This window comes from Diabrotica undecimpunctata, chromosome 6 (genome assembly GCF_040954645.1).
Source record: "Diabrotica undecimpunctata isolate CICGRU chromosome 6, icDiaUnde3, whole genome shotgun sequence".
NCBI classification, from domain to species: domain Eukaryota; kingdom Metazoa; phylum Arthropoda; class Insecta; order Coleoptera; family Chrysomelidae; genus Diabrotica; species Diabrotica undecimpunctata.
Genome location: NC_092808.1, coordinates 25,867,380 through 25,886,160, shown reverse-complemented (window position 1 = coordinate 25,886,160; position 18,781 = coordinate 25,867,380). Strand labels below are relative to the sequence as shown.

Genomic DNA, 18,781 nt, shown 5'->3' with positions numbered 1-18,781 from the left:
TTTATAAAGAATATTCTTTGGCAATATACTGTGACATAGTCATAATGTTGAAATTTACTAAAAAAATTTAATAATTCTATTCAAATCAACAGCTGTCTGGTTTGTTTATACCACTTATAGTAGTTTAAATTTATTCCGCCAGAGGTCAGATACTTTGTTTTCAATCGCGAAAATGCCTGTTCGAAAAAAATGGCTGACACTATTTTTTGATGGAAAGTCTCCATGGTACAATGAATATTGCACCATGGAAAGTCTCTATATCCATTCTTATTGTATCGTAGAATATAAAACAATTGATATTGTGGTTGTGTTTTGGTATCCATTTTAAATTCGCCGTTATTACACAACCAGTCATACATTAGATCTGTCACATCTAGCGGGTAATATGCAAACAATTACTGATTAATCTGAACTAGTGCAGTTGTTGAGAGATAGATGGCAAAATGTAATTATTAAACTTATGAAGTGAATATTCGATATAAATTGTGTAAAATATAACGCAAATATTTGTAGCATGTATTCATAAACATTTCTTTTTAAAAAAATTTCACTACACTACAAGTTTTTTTAAACTTTTCAATTTTCCTTTTTGGGGAATGCTTTCTAAAAGTCCAAATAGTTGTATCCCCCTGTCTTTATGCAACAAGTAATACTTACTATTCTATAGACATCGACCTTTAGTCAGTTTTTATTGAACTTCTTGAGATAGAATTACCCATTCGCCAAAATTTAGACTGCCAAAAGTGCTCTCCCCAAAATTTTGACTTCCATTTTTGTAAAATAATAATTTAATTTACTTTATTTATCATAATTTATCACAACATTGGAAAATTCAAAAATACTACTAAACTAGTAAGTATTCAAAGTCTTTTATACTAAATGCCATCCCGTAGATCTCTGATTATTTCATTGAATAGGGTGTTGAGAATTGAAATTTGAGCAATATAGTTGTTGTTTTATATAATACTTTTGTAATAGTTATTTGCTTCTGGAAAGTTACTACAATTTAGTGGATTTATGTTCCTTTGGCATTTGTTTTATTTTTGTAACCGTTATTTCGATCTGGGAAGTTATTATGTAACAGTTGATTGATCTTTGGCAATTGTTACTTGTTTTAGTATTATTTGCATTATCATATTTTATGTAATAATTATGTTTTAAATCGTAAGGTATATAAAAATATACTATAACTTTTATATTTAAAGGAAATTATTGGGAAATAAAAGAATATATTTTTGACAATATTATATTTTCGTAGAGACAAAATATTACAATAAACTATATATAAAGAAGTACCTTGTCTTAAACTAAATAAAAACTATACAATATTGTATTTTAAAATCAATAAAATTCTTATCTAAAGGTAGGTATTTTTTCAGCTAGAATAAAAATTATCTATATATACAAAACAAACATTTCTATTGCAATATCACCAAAAATTACATATTTTTTCATTTATTTGATGTAAAATTATATAAGATATATTCGTTAGTGATGTATATCCAGCAAATCAGATAAGTAAAGAATAGGCGTAGTTAAAACTCTGTTGGCCTTTCCACAAGAGGAACATTTTAAATGATTTGGGTTTTCGTTCTAGCTATGCCTATGAACAGGATTTTGTGAACAACAATAAATCAAGTACACATTCAAAATTATAAACATTCAGTTATTTAACGTGTTTCTATATATTTGCTAAATGGTGACAATTAACAACCATGCAAACATATCACATGTTATTTGGACGATTAGTCAACAAATCTTGTACTGCTTCAAATCTAACAATATTTTAAATAATTGTCACAATTTCGACATTTTGGTAACACTGTTGTATTGACAGATGATAAAGAATGTACAATGAAAAATATTCTAACAGAAAGCAGTGATTTTTAGTTGCATTATTTTGATACATCGCCAAAGTTTCCACTCGGGTTTCTTTACGAAGGTTTCACAAGTGACTTTCTACAAAAGCGGCATTCGTGGCACTAAGTACTGAGTAAATAAGTGTGAAAAGTTAAATCTGGAACCCGACATAAGAAATCAAAGGAATTATGTTTAAAGCATATGAGGTGGGGATATCTAGATATATGATAAAATAACCTGTAGGTATTGTTTCTAAAACAATCAGTCTGCAGTATCAATACCAAATAGAAAGCACTGTGGAACAAATACAAGAAGAATATATCAGTATTATGAACCGAAGGCTTTCATCTAGTTTGAAATACGTATTGAACTATGAGAATTACTTCTTTCGGTAAGAAATTTGATAGTTTTTATTAAGAGCCCAGAACCGCTTGATGAAGCTTAATGGAAGGACATGATTTGATGATAGAAAGGTAAGGTAATTTGTAAGTCAGTATTATGAACCGAAGGCTTTCATCTAGTTTGAAATACGTATTGAACTATGAGAATTACTTCTTTCGGTAAGAAATTTGATAGTTTTTATTAAGAGCCCAGAACCGCTTGATGAAGCTTAATGGAAGGACATGATTTGATGATAGAAAGGTAAGGTAATTTGTAAGTGCCAGAGACGGAAATGTCTTGCGTGAATCAAGAGAAAAAAAAAAACAAAATCCTAAACAATGCCTCCATCAAATATTTAATTTTAGACCAATAAATACAGTTGTGCTTTTGGTGCCGTATGAAATATAGAAGAAAAAAGAGATATAACCTATTACTTAAATACTTTTAAAAATTTTTATATTAAATGTAAAAAAAACTATTGCAGTAATAATATCATTGGATTTATTAATACTTGACGAAAATAAGAAAAATGATCAATTCACCAACTCCTAAGTTAATGAACGAACCTAGTTTTGATTACTATCCTAAACTGAATCGAATTCAACTGAAATTAATGTTGCTTTTATGGTGTCACAGAACATAAATATCAAGATGTTTTACACTGACATCTGTCAACTGTCAAGCGGATTTAACAACACTTTTTTGAGTCTTGGAGTACGGAAGTAGACTTTTTTTGTTGTCGAAGGATATTACCAAATTGCTTGTCAGATTTGAAAGCGTACACTACGTTTGTTGTGCATATTTTTACACATTAACACATACAACTGTTTTTCTACACATTTCAATTATCTTATAGTATAGTACAAATTTCCGCTGAGACAAATCCTGGGTTAGGTTTTAATATTTTAGAGCTAATTCTACATGTTTAATATTATTTTCATATATCTCGTCCTGATTTGCACTGAGCTGTAGATTTCAAGACACATTATCATTTAGGTACATACGTTTAACAACAAATTTAGAAAAAAAAACAACTAAAATTACAAAAATCACAGAAAGTTACAAACAATTTACAAAAATTATATGTGATATTTCGAAATTATTAAATAAATACTATACAGAATGTACACTTACTAACTTACTTTATTCTTCAAAAAGTTAAATGACCCAAAATTGAATTTAACATAAGTACGAATCAACATATTTCTATTTACAATTTTTTTGTTCTCTTTATAAAATTACCTATCTACAAAAAGAGCCACTAATATCGGGTATATTGAACTATTAACAATTATTTATATTTTTTTCTTTTATATCAAATATATTGTAATGAAAACGATACTTTGAATTTATTTGATAAAAAAATACAACAGTAGTGACTCGCCTTGTAATCCTTTTGATCTATATCACTTTCTCTATTCAAAAATCGACGTTTCCTATAAACCATGATTTATTGTGTACATACTGAGATCAAAGCCAAAAAGATTTGCCACTCTTCAATCAAAGAAAAACAAAAAGAGAGCTATTCATTGACATTCATTTGTTTTTCTGTCAATCACTAGGCACCTCGCAGTCTTTTCTAATCCATTTTAAAGCACCTTCCTTTATAATTAAAATATATACGATGGAAGATGCATAAATTTAATAACATTCCTGTGAATAGTATTAAAAAGTATGGACCTCCATCGTGGGTAACAAAAATTTGGAAAAAGACTTCCCCCAAAAACCTACTCTTATCACAAATCTCACAAATCCGACTAACTTTAATATTATTACTATTATAATTGATATTTTTACTTAACATTTTAGGTATATACTTTTATAAAAAATCTTATATAACAAAATTGTCACTATTCCATACTATACAAAATCAACAGTGATACATTTCATTTTTTAAAAGTTCTTATAAACTTTGTATTTACAGATCAACCATCTTAAACAATCTTCAACGGCTAACCAACATATTATTTCTTTGTACAACTGTTCTCTGAAAAGCACTTTAAATGCAGGTTACTTTTGAACATTTGTTGCTTGCTTATCTAAACCAAATAAAACAGGAAGAACTTGAGATATGGCAAACTACAGGACACTTATTGGGACAACATATAACTGATTAACAATGTGCTGTTCAAATGCCAGAAATTGTCTTAAATTGGTCCAAACGTTCGGATAAATGCTTTAATTTATTGTAACTGTATGAAATAGTGGTGTACGGTACATTTTTTAAATTCTACAACATGTCTACAATGTTCTTTTTCAAATCACAACCTTTCCATTCTTTCAGGTCACCTAAGGATACAGATTAGTCGATTTTTATCTAAATTTACATCAATATCTAAATATCCTATTTGAGCAGGACCATAATCTTTTGTTGCCATTTTGGCAGTGGTTCTTCATTTTTCCAAAAAATGAACAAGAATTAGATATTTTTAAAGATGTATAACAGCTTTATTTGGATTTCCTTTAATGGTATGTTTTTTACAATAGCACTGAATATGATTTAACATTCATATAATTTTCAGAACTATTTTAGGATTATCGTAAAACTAATTATTATCTAAAAACCCGAAAAAATACTTAAAATTAGAGCCTAAATCCTATTTTCTTTTTATTCACAAATGTTTGAAACAGTGTTTTTAGTGTTTGGTCACCAAAAAACAAATGTATAGACAAGTACAAAAATGGATAATCCCAAAACAGTTGAAATTATTCTCAATAAACCTAAATGTAAACGCAGACACTAGGGCAATATAAAATATTTTACTGCGCAGACACTGCGCAGGCTGTTTCTGCTAAAAGAAACCCAAATAAAGCTTATGTGCTTGACTGGCAGTTACATAGTAACTAATAGTGGCACATTCGTTGCATTTTTACTGTTGGAAAGTACTGCAACTGTAAAAATCAAATAGCAAATGATTACGGCTCTCTCTCTTCGGACTGCTATTTTGTCTTTGCTTTTACCACAAAATGACTTCTTTATGAGATCTTTAAGAATGCTACAAACTGCAAAAATTCGTTGTTACTGTCTTTTGAGTCATAGCTAATATATACAATCTAGAAATTGAATATTTCTAAATAAATAATTTGTGATTTGTTGTACTTTTTCGAGACACAACCGGTTTTCATCGCCGGCTGATTGAGTTTTACTCTTTGAGGAAGAAAAAACAATTTACGCTGCACCAGTGCAGTCTATTTCGACTATATCCTTAGGTACCTCTACAAATTGGTATACTAGCCTCTGACCATCTACTTTAGCTAAAATGCCTCTCTGGTAATAATATCTTAAGGCTCTACCCATGGTTTCGTAATTCATATCAGGTTTGTTCTTGTGCATACCCCACAACCTAGAAACAGCTTTGGAATCGACTAACTTGAAGACACCCTTCTCCCTATTCGTCCATTTTATATACCTAGGACAATATTCCCTATCTTGTAATAACTTGAGTAAGAATTCCCAAAGGTACGTTGTAGATCCTTCCCTGGACTTCCTTTTCACCGTTCCAGTTTCACCCAATTTTTGTTTCTTCACTTTTTTTAGCTTCCTTGGGGAAAATCCTAACATATAAGGGTCGTCGTACATACTACTGGTAGCTGCCTGGATTACCGAGGTTGGTATGGAGTGCCTTATGGGGGGAGAAGGAGGGGAGGGCGTGGTGAAGGGAGACTGAGTATGGTGGTGCATATGGTGACTCTGCTGAACTTGGTGTTGTTGTAACAGGTAGCTGTTGTAAGGGTCCAAATCTGAAACAAAAAGAAAACCATTTATAATTTTTGTAAAACTTATTAAATACAGTAAAATTATTGTTTTATTTAATCTAGAATGTATTTATCCTTATTTTGTACGATTCTTCAATTATAAAGTCTGCGTTTAATTTTTAGAATGTTCACCATAAGTGAGGTTAAATCATTATCTACTTAACAATATCCTATATGATAGATTCCACTAAACATTTTTGTTTTATTACTAGCTAGTTATGTGAAAAGGTATACATATGCAACACACAATACACAAACATATAATCTATATAAACACCCATTACAAAAACAAGTAATACAAAAAGAAAACGCCCTCAGACTTTTTTTAACTAAAAGCAGGCTATTGCCTACAATAACGAGGCCAAAATAAGCCAACCGTCAATTTAAAAAACATAACCTACTAACAATTTTTTGGTTATACATTTTCGCACCATAGACGTATAATACATAGACCGAGCAGTCTGTGGTGCTAAGTGACCACACCATCTTTTTTTTCGTTGTTCGTTGTTGATCTTACATCAAATAAGTGTTATATTAACGTCTCTTTTTGATTGGGAGAGAGCGAGTGGAGAGTTTCAATGCGCGAGAGAGAGACAGATCGAACAATCGCAGAAGATGTCGTCACTGATTGTTGTTGGTATGCTTAATTTTTTTTTTAAATCGAACGTAAAAAACCTAAATTAAAAATGTAATTTTTATTACAATCAATTGTGGCCTAATCCCGTATAAACATAATATTTAACTAGTTATTATCTCTAATCTACTATTTTTCTTTTGATTACAAAATAATCAACGGATTCTATATTGTAAGTTATCACAAGTTAGATTACAGATTTCAATTCTATGTCCCATGGTTTCCTATTGACATTACTCAGGACTCATTCTACCGCTCTCTGATATTTTTTGCTCCTCTATTATATTACATAATTTAATATTCTAATAAAATGTCCATGTTATACTGTCCAGAGCAAGCAATTTGGTTATATTAAATCAATCGTTCGATTCCTACAAATGTTTCCGGGAAAATAAAATTCTTAAATTTTTTATTTACAAGAAAAAAAAGGGATAGGATAAAGGTGCGCAAATTAAATAAAGTGAAGGATGACAAAAGCGGAAGGGCTGTTAGATATAGAGGTAGACCCTTTATGTACTCTGAAAAAGTAGGTCAAATGAAGGCGGTGAGATATTTATTGTGTATAGGGTTTATGTGAACACATGCACAGGTAGATATCAACAGGCTGTTTGGAAAACAGGGAGGGACTGGAATTAAGCCGATTAGAACGGGTATGATTTTTTATGTAGCTATAGAATTAGTACTTTGAAAAGAGAAATTTTGTATCATTTATAGCGTTAAAAATATCGATAATTATTTGTTTGTTTTGGTCCTATGTGACAATTGAGGTGGGGAATCTCTTCGCTTGTTTTTAATTTTAGAGATTTGTTCGTTCCTTTTTTTTTATTATTATAGTATTTCGAAAATTCACTGTTATATTCTATGATCGGCAACAATATCGGTTTATATTATAATGTAATCATTTACCACTAGTTAGGAGTTAAACTAGGAACCAACTGGGCAGTGGCTAATCTAGACATTTGCCTTGGGGGGATTTCAAGTTGCCAAAACTTGTTGTGGGAAAGACAAAACAGTTACAAAAAGGATAAATATAAAATAGACCATTTTAGATTGACAAATTTATCGTAAGACGTTTTGCTCCAAAATTGTTAGTGAAGTGGCAATTAAAAATTCTCAGTCCACTCCTGCTTGACCGGAGACGATCTATTTTTTAGAAAAAGACGGAACATATCCGGAAATCAATTATGTTAAAGGAGAGGGTGTTGTAAACAGGTAGTAGAGAGATGGAGTGATTTGTCTTGGGATTTTACCAAATTATAGGCTTCTTGTGATCGGAATGCCCCATGCGGGGGCCCGTTTAATAGGGTTAAAATATTTAATCAGATGAAGAGATAGTCTTATTCTCACGAATATTAAAATGCCCCGATTCGATGTAATAGAAGGGATAATGGATGGCACTCTTAAAGATTTTAAATAAGGTAGTTCTTGATATATCTTATATATAATTATAATTATAAATATTCTCAGAAACGACTGGTATATTTTTTAATTTTTAGTGAAGATTGGATGGTTTTAACTATTTGATGGCTCAAATGACTAAACAACAAACTGTTATCGATAAAAAATATATTAATCCATAAAGGCGACTAATACAACGGCACAATATCCATTCATGTTAAGTAGTGAAATTTGCTGGTGAATAACACTTTAAGATCTATACTCATCAGTAATTTCTAAATTATAACCTATTATGGAAGGGATACTACATCGATATTATTTAAATTATATGTTTAAATCTTTCTTAGAATCAAAAAGAAACCCTGTAACTGTTTTGTATATTGTTATGTTTTGTTGTTTGAGGCTTGACTTGTCCTATTTTCAGAATAATGTTATTAAGTAGCAAATATATTACGTAGTATATTTTAAGTGATTCTTTGGTCAATATTACATACATAACATATCTCAGGAAAATCAGGTACTCCTTTAGTTGTACAAAGTATCTATAAATATATCGTTCTTCTATATAAATATATAGAATCTCTTCTGCTCTTTAGCAAATGCTAACAGATTTTCCTTTAACTACTCTTCTACATTATCCGTGCTTGAAATTTAATAAAATGCCAATGTACACGACGATGGAGACAGAACCGATTCCTGAAATACAGTCAATATAATCTCCTATTTATAACTTTCTAAATTCATTCTTGCCAAACAACAAACTCAATCTTTTCAGCTAGTGTCACCACGCCTATTGTCGACTGCCAACCGATCGCAGCATTTCCTAGACTCAAATGCTATAAAAACATCATTAGTCTTCTTCTCACTATCATTTACAAAAACACCCTAAGGACGTAATTAATCAATAACTTTCCTATTTAACGAAGGTGATTTACTTGTAGCCAAATTGTCTAAAAACGTTAATGACGTTACATTCCAAGTGCCAAACTAGAAAAACACATTCGAAATTGTTCCTCTGAGAAATTAATAACTTGGATAATTAAACAAAATCGATGGTTTTGTGTTAATTCGAAATAAATGATATTAGCAATTTTAAATATCGTTTTAATTTTTCATACAATCAAATCTGGTGATAATTTCAGAAAAACAAGACTGTGGAAACGTGATCTAGTTTTCCTTTGTAAAATAAAAACCAAAATTATCGATAACAGTCGATTGTAAGTTGGTTTTAAGTAGATAATTATTGTTGTACGACGAGTTGCTTTTTTGTGGAAACTTATTTTGTTGCCTCTTTAATTACCCATGTAGATTGTAAACCCATAATTTTGTTAGCTATCGTCTTCAGTACGGTGCAGCCAAGTTAGAAAAGGAGCATGTTAACTTGGAAAAGGATCACTACAGGACCAATGCGATCAATTTATGGCAATAATATTAGAAGACTCTGAGGTTTCCAGAGCAATAACTAACACATCCACGGAGGAAGCTAAGCTACCTGAGGAAAGGAATGCCAAACGTTTAGAACGTTTCAAACAACAAGAAAAAGGTTAATAGTAAAATAAAGGTAGAAGGTATCGGCATAGCTCGCAACAAAAGAAAAAAATATATTTTGTGCTTAAAAATTATACGAGGAATTGGAGTGTGTTCCCTGTAATTCTTACTAAAGGTTCTTCCCATATGAGCTGAAAGAATAGCAGAAATAGTTAACAAATTGGATATAAACAGGGACCATCATTAAAATTACATGAAAGAATCTAAAGAAGTCGCATCGATTTCTTCCTTTATTTTGAACTTTAAACCATCGCCTATATCATCAGATTCTTATTCAATTGATCTGCTTTAATGTTAGTATTCACACATTTTTAAATGTTTCGCTGTATTTTTTATTATTTAAAGCCATCTTTCTTGTGTAAAATATTTCACGCATTCCTCGTATAAACATTGAATGAAAATTTCTGAAACCGATTACAATGAGAATGTAGCACACGGTGATGAAAAACAGTAGTTTTTATTATTGTCTAAGTCGACTTACCAATCGAGTTGTATTTTCACAGTGAAAATGAACTTTCGTTTTAGAGAGTTCTCTCTTAATTCCGGTAATACTATGCATCGACATATTTTTATTGCGCTTCGTAAATCTGTTTACATTTTAATATAAAGTGCGTTTATATTTAAGACAAGAAAAAGAGACAATATCATCTTTTAGTTTATAGATCGAAATAATCTGTATGATTCAGAAAATATATATATATATATATATATATATATATATATATATATATATATATATATGTAAAATGTAATGGCATGTCTCGCAAAACAGAAAGAAAACCAAAAAAGGTATATCGATGGAAGGCAACCGTATATACAAATTTCTGACTGTTCGTCGACAGTGGGTGGAGTGGATCTATTCGATCAATATTATGGTAACTACTCCACCGCATGGAAATCAAGACGTTGGTGGGTAAAAATATTTGACTACCTTTTAGACGCAGCAATAGTAAACAGCTATATTTTATATAAGGAGACACTGAAAAAAAAAATAACTCGTGCTAAGCCTATGACTGCATTACAGTTTCGCAGTGAACTAGCAGATAATTTGATTAGCACTTTTACTTTCAGAAAAAAGTCTGGACCTCCATCAAACTCAACTTTGACTGCAGGTTCACACTTACCCACCAAAGGAACTTATAGGCGCTGTGCCCTTTCTGCTTCACCTAAAAAGAAACAAACGAGGAGCAATTTAATTTGTTAAGTTTGTAACGTTCCCCTATGCAAGACTGCTTTGCACCCTACCATAATAGATAGAATTTTCTTAGATAATAAATTTAAAATATTGTTGTATTTAATTTTTTTTTATATCCTCAAAATAAAGTATTTTTTTATAAATTTTTGTAATTGTTTTTACCGGTCGCTATATATACCATTGCCCAGTAAGTATTAGTTGTTTGTAAATGCACACCGGTAGCTATATCTACCACCCTTTCCAGCCCTTCTGACAAAAAAATTTTTTTTAAACATTTTTTGTCTTTTTAATGATGCATAATGAATTACTTTTACTATTCAAAAGTATATTTTTACAAAAAAAAATATTTCTGTACATTAAAGGGTTAAGTTGAAACGATTTTAATTTTTTTTAATTTGTTTTTAGGTTTTTCAACTAATAATGTTAGCAATGTAAACAAGACTCTTCACATTGTCGCTTAATGCAGTAAAAATAAATCCTATAAAAGAATTATCTCTCGTACGGAAGCGATTAGAAAATCGAAAGTATGATTCGGTATATTCCAGCAACCGATGTCCATGACTTCAATATTGTTGATATAATCTTGTTCCCGGAAGTATAAAGAAATTTATTATTTAAAGAGGAATATTTTTAAACAATAAAGAAACTGAGATAATGGTGGTCGACGCCATGGAATCATTTTCAACGGCGTGTTTTTAAAAGGGGTATAACACAGTACTATACATTAATAAATTTTTAATATGTATCTAAATTTCGAATGTAACAATATGCACTCTATATAGACATGTTATTTGCAAACCACTAACAGTTGTATTCTCCAAAGTATCGAAAACTGTTTGGGCTGTAAAACAGAATATTCGAAAGACTTCTCAGAAGGCATTAAATCTATAATTGAATGAAAAAAGTTATAAAAATATGGATCTACACTAATTGCAAATATACTTAATCTGCTACTACTTTGTGTCCTCAAGAATTTTCGTCCAGCTTTTTCAATCCATCGGTTTCCTCATCCAAGCACATATTCATATGTTTATTATGTCTTCGTCAATCTAAGTACCTAAATAATTTTGTTGTCGATCTTCCTTCTCCCCTCTGTTCAAAGGCTTTCTCAAGAAGCATTTACAGCTTCAGTACAGTATATAAGCTACAGTATACAACTATACAAGTTCTAAATGGATTGAAAAATCTGTTACTTCGCGGAGAGTCTTGCAGAAATAAATAAATCCAAAATATTAGTTTATGTCGTAGAGTAATTCAGTATAAATATAAAAATTTCTTTAGGTAGATCCCTATTTAATGAAATAGTCTACTTACTAAAGTATTTTTTTTCTTTTCTATCGCTAGTATGAAGCTAATGACGGTTTTATTGTTCCTATTTAAAAGTTAAAATACTTTTTGCCTCCAAATTCGACGCCTCTGGCAAGTCTCTTGACCTCCATAGCTGCCAGTCAAAAAAGTTTAGGTCTTATTAGAGTAAATACACGTTTAAGTAGGAAATGTCATTTCACATCATTAAATCTCTGAGACACTAAGTTCGGTAACAATAATAATAGAAGCCGTCTTCACCTTCCTACGTAGAAAGGTGAACTTATTGAGAGGTAGAAAACAAATGTAATCAAACATTTAATGTATTCTAATTAAATTAAGTAAAAAGCTACAAATTTTAAAAGTCGACGCCTAAACATTAAAGAATTAGAATACCTATAACTTGAACTAGAACCTGTGGCGTATTTTTACCCTGAACTTGTTAAAGTATGATTAAATTTATCCTTATTTTTTATGCAAATTTTGTTTTGGGAGTGGTGATTGTCATTTTCGAAGCAGGGATGCAGAATTAATTTGCTGACAATATCACTTCAAAAGTTACCTACCTGAAAAACTGTTCAATGTCAATGGTCCATTCAACCCGTTTAACCCACCTCAAAACAAATAAAAGTTTGTTAATTTTTTAAGTCAATGTTATATCGAATATTTACCGCAAACAAAAAATACGAACAGCGCAAAAAACATTCACGATTAAAATGGTATAAGATTCGCCAGGTTGTTTTTGCGTATGTATGACATTATTCACGATTTTTTTTAAAATTACGTCCCTTTTTAACCCACAGAACGTAAAACAATAATAATTGCAATTAAAATGCTGGTCCCCCAGAGTAGAATACGAATACGACATACCTAAGTCAAACGAAGATAGCAATTATCAAATAGAACAAAACAAAAGTAAAGGAAGTAGTTAAAAAAAAAGTTACATGACAATATGTAATGTACCTACCTACTCACATGTAAGATAATTAAAGTATCTATGTATTTCTATATAGTTTTTAGTCACCTGGTATATGTTATTTACAATTATGAAAAGTTCTCATGTATAATCACTAATAATTATTTGCTGTTAGAAATCAGAATCAATACTCTTCATAAATATTTTCCTATTTAGAATAAATAAGTTTCGCTAGTTTATTCACCTAATACTTCGTATCTATGGAATAATAATAATTTATTTCTCTTATTTCTTTGTTCGATAAGCTATCCGTATTTGCTATTTTAATATTAATATTTGAGTCCAATCTCTTGTACTCAAATCCATCCAGAAACATCGTTAAATAATTGTAGATAACAGAACTTATATATTCATAGTTTTAAGAAATAACAAGAGAGTGTAATTTTCATCCTCTAATATAATAAATTTATACATGTCAATATATTCTGTTTAATTCCAAAACAAAGAGTTAGTCCGGAGAAGAAATAAACGCATAGTATTCCATAACAAAATTTGGTGTCAGAACGTGGGATATTAGTAGCAGAGTTCCTCTGATTGCTGATAGAAGGAGAGCTGAGGAATTTTTGAATTGACTTGTTTCCTTCGAGGAATCATTCAAAAAAACTGTCAGTGTGGAAAAATCGCCACTACAACTAATTACATTGGGGTCCAGTACATCCAGTTCGAAATCCAGTTCCAGTCATAACCCAATTGTAGTTCCATCGGAAGTAGAGGTGAACCCGTGGAATAATAGACTATGCGACCAACAACAATATTCTACTTGTAAGTACATTCTATCTTAAATTCTGTCTCATATTTTAAAAATCTTGTAAACGTATGTCTACTTTATATCCTGATATAAGTAACTTATTTGACGAACAAATACCTTCTCCCGACTCAAATTCTCTTTCAAATTCTTCTACTTCTAATTCAAATAAAATGTCAGTATCAATTGAAATAGCTGAAAAACTTCTCATTCGATTTGATGGTACAAAATCAAAATTATACGAATTCATAGACAATTGTGATAAAGCATACAATTTAGTAAATCCGCAATCCAAACCCATCTTATTAGCCATTATAGAAACTAAATTAACCGATAAAGCTAGGGCCATAACTAGAAACAGAACATTTGACGAATGGAAAGATTTAAAAGACTTCTTATTAGATGCTTATTCTGAACGCCGAACTGAAGGTCAGTGGCAATTGGAATTACATTCCTTACGTCAGATGCCCAGTGAAAATGTAATGTCATTTGCAAATAAAGTTGAAAATTGCTATATAAAATTAATAAATACACTTGATCCAGACTTATCTCCAGATGCAAGAAATGCATGTACTAAACTCTTAAAAACTCAAGCACTAAATGTCTTTATTAGAGGATTAAACAAAGACCTCTCTATTTTAATCAAAGCCCGAAATCCAGATTCCTTAGAAAGAGCTGTTGCTATAGCAATTGCCGAAGAACAAGAACAGTTATCAAGACAAGAAATTTTCAGACCATTCTGTAATATTTGCAAACGAAATAACCATTCCTCAAATAACTGTCGATATAAAAACAATTCAGATAGAAATGTTAGACATCTTCAAAATTCTAGTTTTCAAAACCCAAAATATCCTAATTCAAATCTTCAAAGGTCAAATTCTCAAAATCAAAATTATAAACCTTCAAATTCAAATTCCAATTCTGATTTTCCTCCAAACTTAAGAAAAGAAAATACCAACACTTCCCAACGTTTTTGCAGATACTGCAAAAAACCAGGTCACGTTATAGAAGAATGTAGAAAACGCGAATTTAACAATAAAAACAAAAATCCAACAAATTCTTTAAACTTCCAGAATCCTCGACAACCAACGGTCGATTCTCGAGGAGTTCGTTCAGTTCAGGCCGTATCACAACCATCAACTTCTCAGTCACTTCCTATGTAGATTTACCCTTAGTAAATAATTCTAATCCATCCTCTTGCAAGTTTCTAATCGATACAGGCGCAGATATTTCTTTAATTAAATATTCAAAAATACTAAACATTCCAAAAATTTATTCTAAGTCTATTACTCTACGAGGCATTGATAAAAATGTCTTAAATCCAAATAAAACTATATGTAGTTGTAACGTAAATTTCAAGATAAAAGATTTTGTCCAAACTCATGTTTTCTATGTCGTAGAAGACGATTTTCCTCTTCATTTCGACGGTATATTAGGTAGCGATTTTTTTGAAATAAATAAATGCCAAATTGATTATAAAGAAAATAAATTAAACTTTAAAAATTGTTCTATTTCAATCGAATATATAAAATCTCCATTAAACAATGACAATGACGAATTTCTGAGAGATCAAAATATCGAGACAAGTTCTAATATCGATGAAATATTTCCTTATGATGCTAAATCCATAGAGGATCATTCTTATTTAGAAACCAATGATATCCAAATAACCTTAAGTAGTGAAGAACTACTATCCAATCCAATTCAATCTAAATCTAACTCTAAATCCAAAGAAAATTCAAGTCCAAAATGTGTAAAATCCACTGAGATATGCACAAATAAAACTTGTAACTCTTCACGAAATCATAAATCAAAATCCTGTTCAGAAGAAAAATCCTGTTCAGACGATCTTATACTAAATCAAAACTCTAATTCTAACTCAAGAAGTAATAAAACTATTCTATCCGCAAGAACTGAAACAATTGTTCAAATTAAAGTAATAAATAATGAATTAAGCGAAGGATTATGTCCCGAACGCGAAATCTTTAAAGGTGTATTTTTATGTCCTAGTGTTGTTAAAGTAAAAAATGATTTCTTTTTAACCTCAATCGTAAACACTACTGAAACGGATGTTGAATTAAACGATATTCAAGTAGCAATAGAAAAAATTCCAAATTTACAAAACAATGCAAATATACGAAAAATGTCTTCTTATAAAGATAATACGAATTCTAACAGAATTGCTAAATTAAAAAATGCCTTGAGAACAGATCATTTAAATAGTGAAGAAAAATCATCTTTAATTTCTATTTGCAAGGAGTACAATCATATCTTTTATCTGGAAGGAGATCAACTTACCAGTACAAATGCCATAACTTGCAAAATTCCTTTAAATTCTAATGTACCTATTAGCACTAAATCATACAGGTATCCTGAAGTACACAAACATGAAGTCGAAACTCAAATAAAAGGTATGCTAGATCAAGGTATTATCGAAGAATCAACTTCGCCATGGAATTCGCCCCTTTGGGTTGTGCCAAAAAAGGCCGATGCTTCAGCAAAGAAGAAATGGCGAATTGTTATAGACTATCGACGACTAAATGATATTACTATAGGAGATTCATTTCCACTTCCGAATATAGTCGATATATTAGACCAATTGGGTCATTCAAAATATTTTTCAACAATAGATTTAACATCAGGATTTCACCAGATCAAAATGGATCCTGAGGATTCTCCAAAGACTGCTTTCTCAACTCCGTCTGGACATTATCAATATTCACGAATGCCATTTGGATTAAAAAATGCTCCCAGTATTTTTCAAAGGCTAATGAATACTGTCCTCTCAGGAATACAAAATTACAGATGTTTTGTCTATCTCGACGATATAGTCATTCATGCCGATACATTAGAAAATCATAATAAAAGATTAAAAGAAGTATTCGAAAAATTGTCTACATTCAACTTAAAAATACAACCAGATAAGTGCGAATTTTTTCGTCGCGAAGTAATGTATTTAGGACATTTAATAACTGAATTTGGTGTCAAACCGGACGAAAAAAAGGTATGTGCTGTTACAGATTTTCCTATACCCAGAACACAAAAAGATATTAAGAGCTTTTTGGGTCTCACTGGTTATTATAGACGCTTTATAAAAAATTTCAGTGCTTTAACACAACCTTTAACAAAACTGCTGAGGAAAAATGTTGAATTTAATTGGACAAGCATTCAACAACAGTCATTTGAGAACCTGAAATCAATACTTTGTTCAGAACCAATACTTCAGTATCCAGATTTTACCAAACCCTTTGTCTTAACAACGGATGCTAGTAATTATGCAATAGGGTCCATACTTTCTCAAGGTAAAGTACCAGATGATTTACCTATTGCTTATGCTAGTCGTACCTTGAACAAAGCGGAATCAAACTATAGCACAACAGAAAAAGAATTACTTGCAATTGTATGGAGTGTTAAACACTTTAGACCATATTTGTACGGAAATAAATTTTTCATTTATACGGATCATAAACCACTCACATGGCTATTTAATGTAAAAGATCCCGGATCAAGACTCGTTAGGTGGAGATTAGCATTAGAAGAATATAGCTATGAAATTATTTATAAACCAGGTAAATTAAATCAAAATGCTGATTGTTTAAGTCGTCCTCCTTTAACCATATCTGAAACAAATATTTGCGAAGAAAACAAAAACCCGGCAACAATCACCTTACAAATAAACAAAATGAGTAAAGAAAATAATGACACTTATTCACAGTTCTTATCTAAATCCGAAACTATATTAATAACAAATGATAATATAAAAGAAACAAATGAAAAGATTACATCATTTTCACAAAATTTAGCATTGTTTGTTTCCGTAGATTTAAATTTTAATGAGATCGTTCAGAAACAAATAAATAAACAATTCAGTCATATAGAAAAATTGAAAGCCAAAAATCCAAGACTAAATGACATTATATATATTTCTGATCAAAATAAAAACTTTTATTACATATTTATAAAAAATAATTATTGGGACAATACCTCTTATGAAGATATATTTAATTCCCTAATAAAATTAAGAGACTGGTTATTAAACGATAAAATATTAAAAATTTGCCTACCCAGAATAACTTTTAGCTACGATAAATTAAGTTGGGGAAAAATTAGATCTATGATTAGATTTATTTTTAGAAAAACTGATATATCTATTATCATTTATCATGATATACTAACAAATCCTGAACCTGAGGAAATAACTACAATATTACAAGAGAATCACACTAGTCCTACGGCTGGACACTCTGGTTTTCATCGGACATACAATCGTATAAAAAAACATTTCAAATGGAATAATATGAAAAATGATATTAAAAACTTTATAAAAACCTGTGAATCTTGTCAGAAAAATAAACTCGTTAGAAAAAAATTCGTAAAGCCCATGGAGATAACAACAACAAGCTCAAATCCATTAGAAAAAATATTTTTAGATATAGTAGGTCCTTTACCTTTAACCGAGTCAGGTAATAAGTTCATATTAACATTACAAGATGACTTAACAAAATTTTCTCAAGCTTATGCAATTCCGAATCATGAAACCAAGACTATCGCTGAAAATCTGGTTCGTGGATTTATTTGCAAGTTTGGAAAACCCGATATAATAGTTACTGATCAAGGCCGAGATTTTACTTCCAAATTATTTTCTCAAATCGCCAAGCTTTTTAAAATCAGACATATAAATTGTACTGCTTATCATCCAGAATCAAATGCTGCATTAGAAAGGAGTCACGCTACTTTAGCAGACTACCTTAAACATTATATTAAAGCTGATCAATCCGATTGGGACGAATGGCTAGATTTTGCTATGTTTTCATATAATACAACTAATCATACTTCAACCAAATTCACACCATATGAACTAATATTTGGATATACACCTAATCTACCTAGCAGTATAATACGACCAGTAGAACTCAAATATACATATGAAGATTATTTAGATAATTTAACACTTAAGCTTAGAAAATCTCATGAGTTAGCAAA

At 30.5% G+C, this 18,781-nt stretch overlaps 1 protein-coding gene across 2 annotated transcripts in view; it reads right to left on the bottom strand.

Moving 5' to 3' along the window:
- Positions 1-1,232: 1,232 nt before the first annotated feature.
- Positions 1,233-18,781, bottom strand: part of Eip74EF (Ecdysone-induced protein E74) — a 735,282-nt gene continuing 717,733 nt past the window's right edge. For both annotated transcript variants that reach the window (XM_072534493.1, XM_072534494.1), the window contains one exon: positions 1,233-5,982. In XM_072534493.1, the coding sequence (XP_072390594.1) occupies positions 5,411-5,982 (572 nt within the window). In that variant the 3' untranslated portion in view covers positions 1,233-5,410. The remainder of the gene's footprint in view (positions 5,983-18,781) is intronic.